The following is a 13,631-nucleotide window of genomic DNA, read 5'->3' on the forward strand; positions in this document are numbered from 1 at the left end:
CTCCTAGAAATACAGAAAGATCTGTGGACTTCTTCAACATGAAAAACAATAACCACCATTAACAAGTGGAGCTAATACAGTAAAAATAAATATCCATTCATAAAATTTTTGGGGATTGAGGGATTTTATTACATTATTGTATTATGTTTGTTTCCTTTTTATCTTTATTTTAATGTTTTTTCTTATCTTTGCTTCCTTTTAATGTTTTTTTTTTATATTATTCATTCTGTAAAGCACTGTGAGTTGCATGCATGTATGAAAGGTGCTATACAAATAAAGATTATTATTATTATAAAAGGGAAATAAAATAGGCTGATATAAAAGTTAAACTCTTAGCTGCATCATCAATTCAACAACTGCTTAGTTGACCCTGATGGTAAATGTTGACTGCACAGCTAATGATACTGGCCTCAACAGAAATATGAGGTGATGCATACGATTAGAATTATTAAGTCAAGTCTAATTATTGTAGAATATACTTTTCTTATGTAGATTATAAAAAACAGTCTGGGAGCAGTACGAGATATCAAAGATTCTCATCAATCTCCTGTTTGATGATCTGTTTGGTAGTACAGCGATATAACAGTTGTGAACGCTTCAGTACAACAATAACAACAACAGTGTTGCCTCAGCCCTTGTAAAACAGACTAGTAACCAGAACATTCTTAATCAGAAAAAGGACAAACACCCACCCTGTCCCTTTCCCCAGCACTGGGCATGGTGAATACAACTGTATGTTTATTCATTCAAAAAGGTTTTACAAACAGTTGCAGGTCATGGCAGTGCTTTCAAATAAGTCAAGTCTATTTATTCTAATTGAATCATTCACAGAAGCGTGTTCTAAATACTGCAATTACTGTGGCAAAAGTTATGCAATGGATTTTTTTTTTTTTGCATTTCGTACAATACAAGGCAAAATTGTACAAAATTGCACACAAAAGCTCCACTCCACAGGGCCACAGAGCTGGTAGCATGAGAGGCCCCCGGTTCCTGCATCAGCAGGCCTGTTCTGCTGAACGTACAGGGAACATGTTCCCAGATGTCATATTTCATCGTTTATTGGTGAAATATGGGTGTGTAAATACTAACTCAGCACTATAAAAAGTGCAGACATCTGCAGATGCAAGGGGTGTTTTTTTTCTGCTTAGTTTTTCCAAGATCCTTTTCCTTGGGCTGTACTTTCAGAATATACGTTTTTCTTTGACCTTCCCTGGTCTGCTCATTTAAAATGAGAAGAGCTTTGACCTCCAGAGAGTCAGGAGATAACAGACCATCAGAGGGCAGTAGAGAGTAAGTAAGGTGGGGAACAGGGAAAAGCTTTGAACTCACAGATGTTGCACAAAGCTGATGTAGCTGATTTTGTTCAGGACACAAACATTAGAATGACACCGGTTGTTTCTTGTCACATTTGCATGACATAAGAAATGCCCACAGGTGCCATTTGCTTATTAGCGCCCCTAGGTGGCAGTGTGACTACTTACATCAGTCAAACCAGTACGTTCAAATAAGTATGTGCTGCTAAAAGAGAACAATGTAAAGATGTATATCCATAGCACACGTTAGCATGGCTAGTCCTCTCAGCAACTGCATAGCTGCAAGAGTGAGGGATGAGAGATGGAGATGATGGGAGATGATGGGAGATGAAGGGAGATGATGGGAGATGAAGGGAGACCCCCCCCCGCTCCACAAAAATAGTTATAATATAAGCCTTATAGCTTTCATTAAAACTCAGTTTACGTTTGTAAGCTTAAACGTCCCTGCCCAGATCCCGTTAAGCTAGGGGCCATCTGCCCAGGCCAGGCTGGACAGCAAGGATGGCACTCATGGAGCGTGAGGGCTCGCGAGCGCCGCGGAGAGCCGCTGACCTTCACACGTTCATGGCTGCAGCTTGGCCCGCTCACGACCCGTCGGAACTCGCCGTTTGTCTTCCGGCCGTGCAGAGCTGCCGAGATGCACGTGGCTGATGTTGCCCGCGCGAGGACTCGCCGTCCTTCATTTTTCAGCCCCAGGATCTGCGCGCGCCTGCACTTCTCCACATTGCACATCAAAACTGACATAAATATGGTCGATGTGGCATTATTATATAACACACTTAATACATGTCGCACACTAATGAACTTCTTAAGCTCTCATTATCGTTAACGAGCTCTGGTTCGCAGGCGTTTTAGATCTAGTCCTACCAAATAAGTCGCAATTTCAATTAACCTCCCACATACTGACGCATACGTGCAGTGATGCTGTAGTACGGGCTGCAGATATCTTATCTTGTATTTAAGAAGTTCATTTTATAATTACATTTTGTAAATAAGAGTTGTTCCCAAAGACCATCCCCAGCATGAGATTAGCTTATTTCGCTGGGCGCCTCAGTGCAGCACTGATTGATGCTCGCGCTCGGCGCACCGGTTCTACTTATTATGGCTGGCTTGGTAAATCGCCGAGACTTGTTTACGAAAAGGCATGTTGTTTGCTCCCTGCAGCATTTAATTCTCTAATTCATATTCAGCTGTTTGCAGAGGCTGTGCCCATCCTGAGGTCATAAATGAAAGACGAAAGAGAGAGAGAGAGAGAGAGAGAGAGAGAGAGAGATAGATTTAAAGGATATCCTGGATACAGAGACAGAAACAACGATTCGGAATTCATTTCGAATTGAAACAGAACATTTTACTAGAAAAAAATGTTAGAAACATTAGACACCTGTCCAGTGCCAGCATGGTGGACTCTCAACATTCAGAATGACAATAGTACTGCAGTTGCAAGCTTTACTCGCGAGTTTAATCCCCAAGACAATGACACAGCAATACAATGCAGTGAGCACAGCACAAATATGCTGCTGTGATGCATTTTGAATAAGATAACACCACCGAAAACACCTCCTAATGCAGCTGATAACTACAACATCTACCACATTTTTAAATAAAGAGAAATTTAATTAGTTCGTCCGTTGTTCTCAATGGTCACCCTTCCTCCAATTAAGAGGCTCAGAGAATTTATTCTGATTAGCCACTGGAAAACAAAGAGAACAATAAAGGCATTGAATATTCATCCTGAGCCTGCCCTCCAATCAGAGCCCCTAAAAACCCGATCTTGGGGCGAGATGAGGCATGGTACAGAACCTGGAGCCTCCCACAGTGAACCACAGACCACCCTCTACCAAACCCAACCAGCAGGGGGTCAGCCGTGTTGCCCCAATCGCCTTCTTACCCCGTGCAGACGGGCTGCTGGTGCACAGGCCCAGGAAGAGAAGCACCAAGGGTGGAGAGGTTGGCGCTGCACCGGGTCTGAGGCCCACAAGGCCACCTGGACTGAGATCCTAGGAAAAGAAACGGACTTACACAGTGCAAATCAGTGCTTGGCCATTATAGAAGGGCTGAAAACACTTAACGGGTGAATGGTAAATGCCAGGATGTAAGGATTCCATTATGTAAGGATTCCAGAATGCCAGGATTCCAGTATGGCAAGATTCCAGAATGTCAGGATTCCAGAATGCCAGGATTCCAGTATGGCAAGATTCCAGAATGTCAGGATTCCAGAATGTCAGGATTCCAGTATGGCATGTTAATATGTTAGAATGCTACTACATGGCCATTATTTAATTTCCTTTATTTTCATATCTGTCACCTTCTAATTCCTGTAGACATACACATATGGAAATCGGTTAAAAAGGCTAACAATCCTTAAGGTTCAATATAAAATATGCCACAATCCTGTCAATTCATTAATTCCACAAAAGTAACAGTACCGTTTAAACAGTAAATACTTTAAATCATTAGTAGCAGGGCAAGCGACAAAATAAGAAAACATCTGCATCAAACTGAATTGATCAAATAAAGTATAAACCAGGCAACACAATTAGAGCTACAACGATGAAGTGGTAAAGTACTGCTTTGAAGGTGGAATCTATACTTTAAACCTAATTTAACGCTGTGTTGTGAGAATTTGAAGGTTACTGCCAGAACACTACACACACATTACAGCCTTTGCCTCAATGATAGAAAATGAAAAACGGATGAACAGCCAGCAAACATAAGAATGAATGATTAGCACATCATTCATATTAGGATTCAGTACGAATGTAAACAAATTACACACTCACGCACGCACACGTGCACAATCACACACACAGACCTCACCAGTGGTGAGGATCCAAATAATGTATATTACCCCACCTGACATCTTTTTATATAGAAATTCCCACATTAACACAAGGTTGCATTAAAAAATAACAGTATTTCCTCAATGTATTCATATTTTGTATAAAGCCACTCGTGTAGCAGTGGCCCTATCGTGGCTCAGTTTCGGTTCACATCCAGAGAGTCTGATCGCCTGCACACACTGCTAACAAAGAAGCCAGCAAGTCTTCAACCTTGTCACAGTTCTGCACTTATTTGATTCACTGACGGCCCTACGTGTGTCCAGACACGGCTGCCTGGTGGGGACAGGACTAGGACAGAATCAGACTGGACATCGATTTGGGCGTCTGGTCATTTTCCTGCTCCCCAGATTTACACACAAGTGTTCCCACACCCGATGTTCCTGATACTATGATCGTGATTGGATTGCATGCACACTTACCCTCCCACCACCCTCTGTGTGTTACCAACACACACACACACACACACACACACACACACACACACACACACACATACAAATTTTGTCTGACTGCAAGTCACAGATGGCTCCAAAGCGGTGCAAATTTCTGGAGGATCAGACTAATTCATGGCCCGTCTCCTCCCCAGGTGGCGAGCACATGGCCTGGGTTAGAGGTGGAAACCGGCTCCCTGATCTGCCGCCCCAGCTAGCTTGGAGAGACCAACAACCAACAACATTCAACAAGATACATTCAGTGTATTTTATCTCCTCCTCTCACACTTCAAATAAACTTTGAAAATGCAGGGTATATGCATTTTAGCTCTTCTCAGAAAACCCTTGAAATAACATACCTCCACTTCACAGGCTAATGAATGTTCACTGAAGTGTCTTCCCTCCGGAGTGTCCATGTCTGGGACATATCCAGCCCATTTGGACATTACAGAATCCACTGCAAGCCTCCTATAGCCACACAGACATTGTTCCGGGTTCCGCCTATCCAGAACTACCATACACAATTCTCCTCTGCCACCTTTCACATTAGATCATAACTCACACTTACATTCTACCGTTGGTAACCCACAAATCTGTCACCTTGTTTATCCTAAAGTTCCTCACTCAAACAACATTGCTTTTACTCCAACGTTCAGACCAACATCCTCTTCTGCAATGCTTCAACGATGAAGGCAGAGAGGTTTGTGAACATTTCAAGAGTTTATGATTCAACAGATGAAGTACAAAAATGTACATGATTTGAAAAGCTCTGAGCTTTTCTCCTCGACTGTAAACGTAGCAGTGTGTATTAGTGATTCTGATGGAGATCTGCAGAGCAGGCCAATAAGAGACATGGTCTACACTGCAACGTAGCACGGGCCTGGTATCACTTACTGTTGGCTCCGTGTCAGAACATAAACACTAAACTCAACTTGTAAATGTTAAACGGTGGTTTAGCTTTAGTGGTTATCCACTGATGTGTGTGTGTGTGTGTGTGAGAGAGTGTGTAGAGGTGAAGCTTTTCAAATCAAATGAACAGGCTACAATACATGTCAATACATCACCAGCTAGTAGGACTCTGGCATCTTGTGTAACAATTACAAATAGTGTACAAGTCAGCAGAGACATTCTTTGCACAAAATACCTAACAAGGACTCTCAAATACATCTGGACAGAGGAATAATGAACATATTCGTTAATGACTAAAACCTGAGTTATTCAAAGTAGTTCATTAAAAAGACCACACAAATATACATCAAAAAATAAATTATGTACCACTGACATTTGAATTATTTGCATGACTAAAGCTACACGATATATTAATGAGATTTATGTACATCTATATATTACTGGTATTAGTTATTCTTATGTCTAATTTTTTTTTCTTCAAAAAAAGGTCTGAAAAAGCCTGACCTTTGACATAAGACTTTCTTTCTTAAGCACGGTTGTCTCTCATAGGGCATTATTGAAGTAGATAGGTTACATAGAAAAACTCCACAGTCTGGCATATTCTGTTGATGTCACTACGTAAGTGAGGTCCAACTTCTTCTTGTCCTTACTGTTCACTCACTCTGACAACAAGTGCTGTCCTTGGGAGACGTCCCCTGCTGTCTGTCCTCACCTCAGGTGAAGGGGCTGAAACACAAGAGCCCCGGGGCCCGGCGTCTTCACCTCTCTCCTGTCCTCTTCTTCTCCGTCCTCCTCCACGCGAGCGGCCGGGATCGGGGTTTTCTTGCTGAAGCCATGGGCCGGCCCAGGCCTGGGTCACAACAGATCCTCGTAGTCCAAGAGCTTGGAGTGCTGCCGCGTTTTCCAGAGGCGGTAGAGGCGGAAATCAAAGAACATCTCGATCATTTCCTTCCCTGGTCCAGAGAGACAGAAGAAGCGGTCACAGGCTGCACCGTGTAGCCACGACAGGACCCAGGGTCCAGATGGCGTGCCATTCACGCACTGGGCTACAGCACATGAAATGCAAGCACGCAGACAGCCAGAGATAATGCGGAGGGAAAGAACAGAGAGAGAGAGAGAGAGAGAGAGAGAAGGACAGCAGATACACTGTATACCAAGGCTAATAATGTGAGGATATACACGGTATATACAAGGTCATTAAGAAATCCATTTCCTTTCTATAAAGGACATGCAGTTGAAGACATTTCCCGTGCTTCAACTAGAGGTCACAGGTGCATTGTCCAGTCAGACATGTCCTGCTCGGTGCACTCTGGGCCGGCCTGCCAGCCATGGGTCCTTCTGGACCGGCCTGACGTGACACCTGTTCAGTCTCTTCATGTCCAACACACTCCACTGGCATGAACAATGTCTACGTGCAAATGAGTAGAAAGACCAGCAGGTACAGACAGACTATCACCGTCTACCAAGTCACCAGACCTCTGTTTCTAGCCAATAGGATTCCTTAATTCCTTTCCAAGTTTCGCTCCTCCCGAGGTATGTTTCTGTGTCACTAGAAAGAGAGACCTCGCCACTGGTCCTTTGGTCTGTTCATTATGCGGCTAGACCTGGCTCCTGTGAACCTGCTTTGAGACAATATCTTTTGTCCAGCGTGCTTTAGATACACTGAACTGAACTGAATAGGCATGCACCTTAATGTTGAGTCGAGCTGTATAAATTCACACATTATTCACCGTTTGGAATTTATACATTTTAAAATGCAGGAGACAGATAGCAAAGAAGAAAGAAGGAAATGTGTGTGTGCGCGTGCACATGTGTGTGCGTGTGTGCAGCCCCGTCGACAGGGGGGGACAACCGGGTCTGTTGTCCCGGGCCCCAGGGCCAGGGGGGCCCATCAAAGAGCCCAGCAATTAATTTTTTATTTAAAGTCTATAATTTTTAAAAAATCTTGAAATCTTTCATTAATATAAAATTCTGTACTCAAAATAAATCAATGGCTAAAATATATGTTTTTTAACCTATCTGCATATTTTCCATTAAGTGCATACACCCCCGCATCCCACTGGAAAATGGTTTGATCCAGCACCGACCGTAACTGGCTGGTACCCGCACAACAGCGGGAAATACAGTGGTGGATAGTTAAAGTAAATACAGAAATCTGGAGCGCAGAAAAGAAAGGAAAACATTTACCTGACGAATTTTAATGTTGCATTGTGTTCCAGGTTTGAAAAGTGCTGGAATTTAGGCTAAAGTACTTGAAAATGCTTGAAAGTAACTACTTTGTTTCACAACAAATAGATGTCTGACTGAACAGTTCTCGTTAAGATTGGGCGTTTTGAAAATAAACAACCATTAAATAATGTGATAAAAAGCGAATTATTTCGAGTAAATGTATAAATATTTAACTCAATTAAGTTTAACGTGTTGGAAAATATTGAAATTGACCTTTAAAGTGAAGTACAAGTGCTTTAATTCCACATTATAAAGGTGTATGAACCCTGCAAACATGACTTTGTTCATTGCGCTGAAGCGCGTCGCGCGCGAAGTTACAAAAGTCAAGAGGTGCACGACCTCGCATGGACAGCGCGCGAGGCCCTCGCACACGGTCAGTGCCACTGCGATTACGTCATTTTCGCGCGAACCCTCGCACCGCTCGCGACGCGTCAAGTATATAACCAGTCAGCTGTCAGAAACAGCTTTGATGTGTGGCTATATTGTCAAATGACGAAATTCAAATGACGTGCGGCGGGGGGGGGGGGGGGGGGCACATTAGACTTTCTTGTCCCGGGCCCTAGCAAGACTGTCAACGGGCCTGCGTGTGTGTACCGTCGGCCGTGTGATGGGCGGTCGTGCTCACCTTGTGCGGACAGCTCTAGCGGTGACTCAAAGGTGACTGAGTAAGGCCTCATCAGGTTCTTCAGTTTCTGGAACAGCTGTTGGCACACGATAAGCGCAGACACCAATTAATCCTCTCTGCCATCCAGCACGCTGCTTTCAGCCTCCATCGCTGCCTCTCGTTCTCTCCACAGAGAATCTCTGTGTATGAGCAGGGATAACTCTGCCACATAAACACCATGCTTTCACTTCACGGCCCCATGCAACTTGTACGAACTGGAGCAACTGTCAAAGCACCGATTACCACGACAGGCACGGCACGGCGAGTCTGAGAATGATTCTCCGGCTCGGGAGCCGTCGTCCTGAAGGACTCAGCACCAGGGGCCTCCACCTGCGACACGCAGTCAAACACCGCACAAGTGTTTCCGGGTCACGGCACCAGGTCTTTTGCTACAGCGTGTGCTCCGTTTTGCAGCTGTGCAGGACTCGCTCAGGTCTAGCCTGTTTAAAACGTGACTTAAACACTCAAGCCAGAGGAAGACTGGGGTATAGGAAAGACCCACTGAGCTGAAATCCCATGCATTAATTGGTGGCATTCTTTCATGTCGCTGTTCCACTGGTGAGGGTCAAAACTTCCCATCCTTAACAGCCCAGATTCACAAGCTCACACTAGTCCATCACACACATGTCAATCACACTCACCCACTCAGTTCCCAGGAACAGCCATGCCTCATGGGTACTGACGCACAGAAGAAAAGTTAATATTTGCCCGTGAGATACCAGCCCAGTGCTAAAATGTCCTTGGGGCAACGATGCAGGTGTCACCAGTTACAACACAGCAATTAGTACATGGTGGAGGTGGAGGAAGCCACTGAGTGCTACCTGCTGTGCTCCTAAGGGTTCAGCAAGCCGGGGTTTGTACTCACTCTTCAGGTTTGGGGGATGCAGGGGAGAGCTCTGGCTTCTGGGTTACATAACCAACTGTCAACCATGGCAGGTAGGACAGAGAGGAAACAGGGAAGAGAGATGGAGATGGAGAGAGGGATGCAGAGCGATGGAGATGCATGAAAGATGGTGAAAGATGGTATATGGACACTCAGTGGTACGACAGGCCTCGGGGTTCCTCCAGATTCTAATGCTTGACTCCAGGTTAGCTACAGGCTGGTCAGGGACAAGCACAGTGTATGAAGGAAACAGGTAGCTGAAGCAAACAGTCTAAAATGCCAGGTTACAGCTGCAGGCATTGGCCAGCACTGCGTCTGCAAGGGGCAGGTTGGGTGCGAGGGCAGGTTGGGTGTGGGGGCAGGTTGGGTGTGGGGGCAGGTTGGGTGTGGGGGCAGGTTGGGTGCGGGGGCAGGTGGGGTGCGGGGGCAGGTGGGGTGCGGGGGCAGGTGGGGTGCGGGGGCAGGTGGGGTGCGAGGGCAGGTTGGGTGCGGGGGCAGGTGGGGTGCGAGGGCAGGTGGGGTGCGAGGGCAGGTGGGGTGCGAGGGCAGGTGGGGTGTGGGGGCAGGTTGGGTGCGGGGGCAGGTTGGGTGCGGGGGCAGGTGGGGTGCGAGGGCAGGTTGGGTGCGAGGGCAGGTTGGGTGCGAGGGCAGGTGGGGTGCGAGGGCAGGTTGGGTGCGAGGGCAGGTGGGGTGCGAGGGCAGGTGGGGTGTGGGGGCAGGTTGGGTGCGGGGGCAGGTTGGGTGCGGGGGCAGGTGGGGTGCGAGGGCAGGTTGGGTGCGAGGGCAGGTGGGGTGCGAGGGCAGGTTGGGTGCGGGGGCAGGTGGGGTGCGAGGGCAGGTGGGGTGCGAGGGCAGGTTGGGTGCGGGGGCAGGTGGGGTGCGAGGGCAGGTTGGGTGCGAGGGCAGGTGGGGTGCGGGGGCAGGTGGGGTGCGAGGGCAGGTGGGGTGCGGGGGCAGGTGGGGTGCGGGGGCAGGTTGGGTGCGGGGGCAGGTTGGGTGCGGGGGCAGGTTGGGTGTGGGGGCAGGTTGGGTGTGGGGGCAGGTTGGGTGTGGGGGCAGGTTGGGTGCGGGGGCAGGTGGGGTGCGGGGGCAGGTGGGGTGCGGGGGCAGGTGGGGTGCGGGGGCAGGTGGGGTGCGAGGGCAGGTGGGGTGCGAGGGCAGGTGGGGTGCGAGGGCAGGTGGGGTGCGGGGGCAGGTTGGGTGCGGGGGCAGGTTGGGTGCGGGGGCAGGTGGGGTGCGAGGGCAGGTTGGGTGCGAGGGCAGGTTGGGTGCGAGGGCAGGTGGGGTGCGAGGGCAGGTTGGGTGCGAGGGCAGGTGGGGTGCGAGGGCAGGTGGGGTGTGGGGGCAGGTTGGGTGCGGGGGCAGGTTGGGTGCGGGGGCAGGTGGGGTGCGAGGGCAGGTAGGGTGCGGGGGCAGGTGGGGTGCGGGGGCAGGTGGGGTGCGGGGGCAGGTTGGGTGCGGGGGCAGGTTGGGTGCGGGGGCAGGTTGGGTGCGAGGGCAGGTTGGGTGCGAGGGCAGGTAGGGTGTGAGGCCTACCTTCTCTCCGTTAGGATTCCCCAGCACGTAACATCCCATGATATGGATCACATTGGGCTCCGGGTTCACCTTACTCATAAACCGGCTTAGCTTTTTCCAGAACCTTCTCACACACACACACACACACACACACACACACACACACACACACACACAAACACAGAGAATACAGTTCCTCCTTACTGCCTGGGTAGTTCAGGTAAATGTGTTCTAGAGTCCAGGTGTGTGTTTCACTCACTGGCTCATGTCCTCCTCCTTCTCCACTTTAGCGAAAGTTGCCACCTTGTTCTTCAGCAGGTAAAGATGGCCCGGCCCGCCCTAACAGAGCAGGACCAGGACACACACACACACAAACACACACACACACACACACATCATGTCTCACACTAGTATACAAAACACACATGATAATTCCTCACACACATCCTCAGGTGCAGGAAGTCTTTAATAGTATTGCTGAGTCACTCTGCATTTCTTGCCTGCAGGTGTGGCCCTGTTGTGTGTGTGTGTGTGTGTGTGTGTGTGTGTGTGTGTGTGTGTGTGTGAAGAGCATCAAGTGTTGTAAACTCACCTGGCAGAAGATAAGCATGCGCCAGATCTTGCTGCCTCTCCTGTAGGAAGTCAGACGCTTCTCGATCTCCTCTACAGCGCGGGGGCAAGGGGGAGGGGCATCAGCTTGACTGACAGGCCCATCCTAACACTCTTTCAAGGGCCTTTACCAAAACAACTTTTCGATCCTCATTATACAAAATTTCCAGCAAACATTCTGAAACCACAGTAGGACCTTAGGCAATCTCAAGGCGTAACAAAACCCCACTCGAGTTAGCACTACTGTCACTGCAGTGCCAGTCTTACGTTTCAGGCTTCATGCAAGCCGAGTGAGGTCATCCCATGCAAAACAGAACACAGATCAGCAACAGACACGACACAGAACACACCGACAAGAACGTGGAGCCTTCACAGGCAGCCATCACACACAGACACAACCCCGTGCAGCTACCTACCCAAGATATCGTCAAACGTGGCATGCTCATGGTCCTGGAGGTAAAGACAAGAACGTTGGACCATCAGAAAACTGAACAGAGAACAGGAGACACTGCCTTCTGGGTGTGGTGGTTGTGGAGGAGGTGGGGTTGAGTGTGTGACTACGCCTCTCGGCTCAGAGACTTTTTGAGTTGTAAATGCGGTGATGCTAATGCCAAGGCTGAGCTGGGCAGGGCAAACGGAGGCACCTGTCAATCTACAGCCCCTGTGCAGCTATGATGACACTTTGTGCCACCCTGTCCCGGGCGTGAACTCACGTATAGGATGGGGATAATGGACGGGTCGTCTCGGCGAATGATATTGGGCACATACTCTGCTTTCGGGACTTTGGACGAAATCAACTGTAAAAATAAAAATAATAATAATAACTTTTAACAACGTTAAAAAAAAAAAATCAACTTTACTAAAGCAATGGCATCCCAGGTTTAATAAAATAGACACAGTTGGTGGAATGACTTCAACGTGACACGACCGTTCGATCAGCGGGGAAGAGGAGGTAGAACTCGCCATGACTTTAGGAGGGATGAAGTCGTCTCCTTCGCACGCCTGTCTCTCCACCTCCCTCTCCTCCTCCCAGCCCACCTCAGCACAGCTCCCCTCGTCCAGCGCAGCACACGAGGCCTGAATGTCTCCGCCTACAGCCCCCACCCACCAGACACACACACAGGGGAGAAAGAGGAGAGAAAGACAGTGAGACAGTGAGAGGATGAGAGGATGTGTGTGAGAGTGAGAGAGGATGACAGAGAGTGTCTGAGTGAATGTGTGTGTGTGTGTGTGTGTGTGTGTGTGTGTGTGTGTGTGTGTGTGTGTGTGCGCGCGCACAGGTGAGCATGTGTGTGTTCAAGAGACACTGTTGAGAGTGGAAATCTACAATGGGAGTAGAAGAATCAGATTTATAATGGCACGAAAGCAGTTGGATGAAAAGATGTTTATGTGAAGAGTCAAGACACAGTCCCTTAAAATGAAAATAAAAGCACAAAATACATATTGATAATGTAACAATCTGATAATGAGAGTAAAATCACATTTATCATACATATGCAACCCACAAACACAGATTCCCCATACAACATACAAGCCACAGAGCATATGAAAAACAAAATGACAAACTATACAAGTAGAATATCACATGCTGACAATTTACAATGCACACATCCTCACCCCACCACACACACACACACACACACACACACACACACACACACACACACCGAAACTCCAGACATTTTAGTTGCGACAGATACTCACAGTGAGAGAGTAGAGTGAGAGAGAGTGAAGAACACACATTTTGAGACAGTCCCTCACTCAGAGGACAGACAGACAATATCAGAGTCACCAGCAGAAGTGCATTATTAAAAGTGCGCATGTGTACACGTGTGTGTGTGTGTGTGTGTTCGTGCACGCATGCATAAGTTATGCTTTGCTGTAGCCGTGGTTGGTGTGCCTTATGCTGTATAAAAGCCCACATGCTGTCTGTTCTCAGGTTCCTGAGCTTCTAGCAGGTGGTTGAGTGCTCAAATAAACACACAAGGACAAGCACGTGTTCTAGAGCAATGTGACGAGAGCACGGGTGTGTGTTGGACAGTACTCACAATGGGCTTTGTGCACGACATCCTTGTGCATGTGTGTGTGTGTGTGTGTGAGAGTGTGTGTGCGTGTGAGTGTGTGTGTGAGTGTGCGTGAGCTTGTGTGTGATTGAGTGTGTGTGTGTGTGTGTGAGTGTGTGTGCGCGTGTGAGTGTGTGTGCGCGCGTGTGAGCTTGTGTGTGATTGTGTGTGTGTG

General features: G+C 47.9%; 1 protein-coding gene across 3 annotated transcripts in view; it reads right to left on the bottom strand.

The window, feature by feature from the left end:
• Positions 1-838: 838 nt before the first annotated feature.
• The window catches only part of nsmfa (NMDA receptor synaptonuclear signaling and neuronal migration factor a), a 30,796-nt gene continuing 18,003 nt past the window's right edge, over positions 839-13,631 (bottom strand). For all 3 annotated transcript variants that reach the window (XM_076979977.1, XM_076979976.1, XM_076979978.1), the window contains 8 exons: positions 12,357-12,484; positions 12,107-12,190; positions 11,810-11,843; positions 11,377-11,447; positions 11,044-11,123; positions 10,806-10,908; positions 8,348-8,423; positions 839-6,446 (listed from right to left, as the gene is read on the bottom strand). In XM_076979977.1, coding sequence (XP_076836092.1) covers positions 6,349-6,446; positions 8,348-8,423; positions 10,806-10,908; positions 11,044-11,123; positions 11,377-11,447; positions 11,810-11,843; positions 12,107-12,190; positions 12,357-12,484 — 674 coding nt within the window. In that variant the 3' untranslated portion in view covers positions 839-6,348. The remainder of the gene's footprint in view (positions 6,447-8,347; positions 8,424-10,805; positions 10,909-11,043; positions 11,124-11,376; positions 11,448-11,809; positions 11,844-12,106; positions 12,191-12,356; positions 12,485-13,631) is intronic.

This window comes from Brachyhypopomus gauderio, chromosome 18 (assembly GCF_052324685.1).
Source record: "Brachyhypopomus gauderio isolate BG-103 chromosome 18, BGAUD_0.2, whole genome shotgun sequence".
Classification (NCBI taxonomy): domain Eukaryota; kingdom Metazoa; phylum Chordata; class Actinopteri; order Gymnotiformes; family Hypopomidae; genus Brachyhypopomus; species Brachyhypopomus gauderio.